Source organism: Triplophysa rosa, linkage group LG5, assembly GCF_024868665.1.
Source record: "Triplophysa rosa linkage group LG5, Trosa_1v2, whole genome shotgun sequence".
NCBI classification, from domain to species: domain Eukaryota; kingdom Metazoa; phylum Chordata; class Actinopteri; order Cypriniformes; family Nemacheilidae; genus Triplophysa; species Triplophysa rosa.
The window spans coordinates 23,672,038-23,678,644 of record NC_079894.1 but is presented as its reverse complement, the minus strand read 5'-3'; the positions used below and the strand labels follow the sequence as shown (position 1 = coordinate 23,678,644).

The following is a 6,607-nucleotide window of genomic DNA, read 5'->3' as shown; positions in this document are numbered from 1 at the left end:
CCTAATCCCAGACTACTTTAAAAATGAGTGGCATCTTGATCGAAAACAACTTGCACTTGCATATCTTAAAATATATCAGTGCGATTGTTTTGTCTCAAGATGCACACTGTAATGTTTGTTTGTAAAGCATGTTTTTAAAAACGCCTTAAATATCCTAATTTAACTAAGGCCTAGTCCTGGTTTAGGCTAAGCCCTGTCCGGGAAACTGCCCCAAAAAGATCTTACAGAGATGACAGAAATAAAGTGAAAGTGGTGTCTGTAATATGTGAAGATGTTATTGATGTTTGTGTTTAATTCTCCTCTGGTGAAATCTTGACAGATTTATTGTGTTCATCTGTTATTTACACTTGTTCATCTAAGACTGTGTGACTTAAGTGCGTTAATAGATTCTTTATAATGTATCTTCAAACAGCCATTGCAGTAGTTGAACACCTACAGTAACTAGCTGGCAACAGTGTTGACAGTATATGATTGTAGAAATGGCAGGTGAGGGCTAACAGTGTATGTGAAATGAGGACATGATTGCAGCTGGCCATGAGGCCCAAACCAGCATGTCCAGTGCAAAAAGGCTTTGACTTTTTGATTTTACTTAACATTACTTTATTTATCCGTTATATTGAAGAGACCTTTTTGAAGGAGTTTGGTTTACTTATGAGCACTTGAGCTTAAATGAGACTTGGGTGTTTGTAATGACGTAGGTTATGGTGTCGACCATGATTTGTTGCATTTTGAGGTGTTCAGTCTTATTATGATTTAAGAAAATAAATGCGATTACTCTCCTCACGAATCATCTGTTTCTTGTTTTTCACTGACATGTCTCTTAAGTGTTGAGGACTAGTGCTGCTTTGAGCCTACATTCAGTATGAGTAAAATACTCAAGTACTGTTCAAATCAGATACTCGAAGACTTTTACTCAAGTCGTTTTGGAATTGGTGACTTGTAACTTGTAATGGAGTCATTTTCACTGCACGGTATCTGTACTTTTACTTAAGTATGGTTTTCAGGTACTCTTTACACCTCTGCGCTAATGTTTGTGTGCACCTCGGTGGATAGCAGCCATTTTGAAACGTACATGAAGTGGAAACACTGAAATAATTAAAATAATACCTTTAGGTTTAGGGTTTTGGTGAGGGTACAAGTTAATAGGACAAATTGTAGTTTAATATGCACCCATGCTAAAACCGGCGTATTATATGCACGCAAAAATAGGCATATTGTAATGCTATTGCAACAGCGCGTGTTACTTATACGCAATTGATGAGAAGGAGTCACAATGGCAGGGAAATGGAGCAGAAATTTACATTCAACCAAGAAAAACAAAACAAAGAGAGGAGACTTGCCTCATTATACTGTATTAATCCATCACAGAGCCTTGACATGTGAAAAGTATATGCAAATATAGTGATTTTGAAACAGGTGCGTTTTATCCATATATGGTTAACCTCTTTTTGTACATATTGTTCTACAGACGTCCGCACTGGACATTCTTAAAATAGAAACACAAAACATCTTCACTAGGTCTAGAGTGCAGTGTAAAAAAAATTTATTAGGAAAATATTTCATGAGTTAACCTTTAATGAAAATTTAATAAAACACTATTAGTATAGAAAACATTTAGTCATAGAATTACTTCCTCGTTTTGAAACCTATTAAGTTTAAATGTGAGCAGGTGTGCAAGATGCTTTGTTTTGTTTGCTGTGTTGAGGTGGGGTTACCATAAATATATGGGCACACTGACATGTGTTATGATAGTGAGTTACCACCTGTTTAACCATTTCAAAATTTACCATACGGGTGGAATCATTGTCATACCTGGCCACCGACCCTGTGAGTGAGTTGTGAGTATTTGCGTTATCTATAAGGAATTTACAGTACAGGAAACTATACTAAGGTAAGAAAGCATTCATGTTTGTATAATTTCATGTCTGGCTTGTTTGATCTCCTGTTTATATTTTTACATTTGGTTTCCAAACCTATTGCTTCTTAAGTTAAAATTTAATGACTACAGTAATGCTTAATATTTGATGTCCAATGTGACGGTGTCTGTGTATACTGTATGTAGCTAAACAGATTTATTTCCATATAATATTTTACAAAGAAACATGGAGTCTGTACATGATACTTTATTATACTATACTGAAAAAGATTGTTTTCTGATCTTCCTCTTATTAGATCAGATGAGTGTGCAGTGATGCTGAAATATCAGAAAGGAGCTGTGAGAGCAGTGATGGACATGAGTGTGTTTGTGCTGCTTCTGCTGTCAGGTTGGTGTCATCATTTCAATCTGTTTTCACAAGTGCACATGCATTTATTAAAACATGTTCATTTTAACAGGGCTTGTGTGCAGCACTTCTGGTCTTTGGCGAGAGTATCACTACATTAATAATAGCATGACATGGTCAGAAGCTCAGAGTTACTGCAGAGAGAGGTTTACTGATCTGGCTACTGTAGACTCTATGAATGATGTGAACAGGATGATGAATAAAGTGAATGATGGATACAGTAGATCAGTGTGGATTGGTCTGAAGAGGTGGAAAAAGGGCCATTGGCTTTGGTCTATGGAAAATGAGACTCTTTCACGCTTCAGTCCATGGAATCCAGGAGAACCTACTGGTGATGGAGAATGTGTCTTTTATTCCCATAAACTTTGGTTCGATTTTCCATGTGCATCCCGTTTATCCTTTGTGTGCTATAATAGTAAGTATTCTGTTTATTAACTGTTAATATTCTGTTTTGCTGAAAAGGTGCTTAGATTGTTTTGTTTTGTTTTCATCTATCAATAGAAAGTACTGGATATGTTAGAGTAAATTCATATAAAAACTGGACAGGTGCTCAGAGTCACTGCAGACAGTATCACACCGATCTGGCAACCATCCGCAGCCCTGATGAGGAGAACCAGTTGTTTTCTCTTGTTGAAGATGGATCAAATGTCTGGATTGGCCTGTGCTTTGACTCTTGGCATTGGTCTGACCAATGGACTCTCTTTAGACACTGGGCAGTGGGATACACATACCAAACTTTAGCCTCTGGTGACTGTGTTGCCATGTCAGCAACTGACTCTGAGTCTGGGAAATGGGTTCATGACATCTGTGACAATCAACACCATTTTTTCTGCCATGGAGGTGAGTTTACCCAGTTATTACTTCAGTCAAACAATCGCTGTTTTAAACAGATATCACAAACAATTGGGATCTCATTTTATGCATTTTCTGTTTTAAAACAAATTACATTTTGTTTTTATAGAGGACAAGCGTGTTGGAAAACAAATAGTCAGACTGAACTTGTCCCATGATGGCAAATACAGTCTGAATGATTCTTCACTTCAGACTGACATTCTGAATGAGGTACTGTATCTCTCTGTCTTAAATAATGTGATAAGGTGTTTTTAAAGTCGGATTCTGGTTCACAATTTTAACACAAAAAATATGTGTAATATAAGAATGTAGATTTGTGGTAGAATGTGTATGAGGTGTATTATGTGTTGCAATGTCCCTTTAAACTTCCAAACAATCATTTAAGGTCTGCAGTTTGCTGCCATTCAGGAAACACTCAACAGTAATATTAAAGACATAGTTCAATTCAGTTTCACAAAATAATGGAATAATCTTAGAATACATTTATTGAACCACAGGAGTAGAGCTGACTGGAAATGCAATAGATCTAAGGAGGACCCGGACACATTTTGGTTGATTCGAGCCAACCAACAGCCATTTAGTAAAGCTTTAGCAACTGCAACCGCCCAAAAACACATTGGCAATGCTTTAACCCTTGTGTGTTGTTCATATTTTTGTTACTCAGCCAGTGTTGGTGGGTCTAGTGGACCCGCTGCAGTTTAAGGTTTTTAATTCAACACAATCAAACACTTTATGTTAAAATAATTAAAAGATGTTTACTCCATCCCAACTACAAGCAATCTGAACAGCATATATGGTTCATATTTGCCCTGTACCTTTGTTAGATCACATTTATGAATTGAAGTGCTCCACATTTTTTTGCGGGAACGGCAGGGGCAGAAACAAAAAACTCACACTTACACACACTCTCAAACACTCTTTATCACACACACGCACACAGAAACACAAACAAACATACTAAAAGGACTAAAAGACATGAAGTGGACACAATGAAGGTACACAGAACCTACAGTTTCCACAATTGTATAAGCCCTGGATCCAGTGAATCATTGAACATTTGTCCTGATATATGTTCTTCACAGAAAATAAGCCAAGGCCAATGAGTTTAAATTTGAAAAAATAATTAATTGCATCATTTTTCTTTTTATAAAAAATGAAAACGGTCCCACAGACCCGAACACCATGCAAAGGTTAACAACCATTCACAGCTCCATAGCATTGATGGAGTTTTGCATGAAAAAACACATTTTTAAAGAATAAACATTGACTGTGTTTTGTTAATATTTTTGTTTACAAATGATATATGTATACAGTTTAAGGCAAGTTTTACAAGTTTGTGATGCTGGTCTTCTAGATAAGTGAAAGGCTAAAGTCTGTCGGGCTGGAAGGCTATAAGAACATAATCTGGAGAAAGGATGAAGGTGGAGAGTTGTTTCATTTCAGCAAACGCACAGTGAATTCAAACAAATGTGATTAGAACTAATCTTTAATTTTCTTCTAAAAAGTTCTCAAATGAAATTCAAAAGAGACCTAAAGAATAAGTGAATGAATGAAAAGCTGTATTTCGAACATGTAAAATAATACAATTTTAGCTAATAAAATAAACAAAACAATAACAAAAACAAAATAATCTTAACATATACATATCCGAAAAGGAGTAGGAAGAAGCAACAGCTTATATAGTCCTACCCCCTTCTCCACTACTCAATTATGATCATCATATTATCTTTGTAATTCTGTCCCTATAAACCTATATTAATAAATTTATTACAATTTGCTGCATATGTCTTTTTTATCCGCATACAACTCAAAAATTCCCAAAACCCACATAGTTACATTTACAGTATATCCACCGTATATATAGTATATATAACAACAGCAATATAATTAATAAATAAATGGCTGGTGAAAACACCTAGTCAAAATGCTTCTTCCTCCCTGTACCTTGTAAAAACCATATGCTTGTACCCCTTTTTTTTAAACTGGCTCATATTTGGACACTGCTTGATCACTGGACTTAATCTGTTCCACATCTTCACTCCATGCAGAAATGCAAAAACTTTTTATAGTAGTACGGACACAAAGTTGTTTGAAGTTACTTTCCCCCCTAAAATTATATATCCCTTCTCTATTAGATTTTTTTTAAATATTGCCAGGGAGTAGCTTGTATTTTGCTTTATACATTATTTATACAGATTGAAAATTAACCATATCATTCAATTTTAATGTGTTTGACATAAAAAAAAATGAATTTGTATGATCTCTGAAACCGAATATGCAAGTAAATGACATGTTTGTCTCAACTGTGTTCTCCTTTACATGTATGGTTACATTGTTACATGTGTCCATGGGCTGATAGAAATGTCAAAATACTTGTCTAATTTTCTAACAGGCTTAATGTCTTTATGATTGTAATGTATAATCATGCTTTGGTGTATAAAATAATGTTCCTGTAATAAAGTGTGATGCAAATGTACAGTGTTGATATACTGTGTATTTTGTGATGTCCACTGTAAAAATATGCCGAAACGTGTGAATAAGAGAAAGCTAAATGTAAATATAGAAATCACTGAATGCTTGTTTAAAGGAATAGTTCACCCGAAAAATGAACTTTTTTCATAATTTGCTCCCTTCAGTTGTTACCAACATGCGTAGTACGTTTTTTTGTTCTGCTGAACACAAGTGAAGATATTTTACATTTACATTTATTCATTTGGCAGACGCTTTTATCCAAAGCGACTTACATTGCGTTGTACTATAAATTTTGATGAAACTTGCAGTCTACATTCTTAAAAGCAAAGGTGCTAAAAAGATTCATAGCGATGCCATAGAAGAACCATCATTTGTTCTCTTTTTTTTCTCTGGCAATTATGGTTTACACACAGGTTATAAAGTGGTCAACTGCAAATAGCACATTATATAGACCAGGAGTGGTGAACCTGTTTGGCATGATGAGATAAAAAATATACCTTATCACTGCAAAGAGCCACATAGGCCTAGAAAAAACTGTCTAACAAGATTTTATATTCTTTGAACAAATATTATTTGTTCAACAGTATGTCATGAGTCGTGACAATTGAAGGTCCGTTACCAAACATTTCAAATGTTCGTTTTCGGGACAAAAAAACATCAATAACATCATTGAGGCACTTTTTAATGAAGTCCCTTTCACTGTATGGCTTTTTAGCACTCGCAATGTTCCATGCCAGCTGATATGATGCTAATGTGACTGTCTCTGAATGTTTGGTAAATTTCCGAAAGAGCTGAGTTTGCTTCTCTGACTGACGTTTTAACGTTTTTACCTTGTGCTTTTGAAGTTCACTGCCTTTGGGAAATTCCCGGCCCACAGAATGTGGTGAAATGGCGCTCAAGATTTTGAAGCCTTAAAATGCGACAGTGAAGCAGTCTGGCATATCAAGCAGAATGGCTTTCCATTTCTTTCAACAACAAAAAAAATATAAATCCTCTCATTC

General features: G+C 35.4%; 1 protein-coding gene across 1 annotated transcript; it reads left to right on the top strand.

Moving 5' to 3' along the window:
- The first annotated feature begins 1,592 nt into the window (after positions 1-1,592).
- LOC130553786 (macrophage mannose receptor 1-like) lies at positions 1,593-4,976 on the top strand. Its single transcript, XM_057332929.1, has 6 exons — positions 1,593-1,891; positions 2,173-2,264; positions 2,335-2,697; positions 2,784-3,122; positions 3,244-3,344; positions 4,489-4,976. Exons 2-6 carry the CDS (start codon positions 2,192-2,194, stop codon positions 4,609-4,611), a joined length of 999 nt encoding a protein of 332 aa, XP_057188912.1. The 5' UTR covers positions 1,593-1,891; positions 2,173-2,191; the 3' UTR covers positions 4,612-4,976.
- Positions 4,977-6,607: the final 1,631 nt, after the last annotated feature.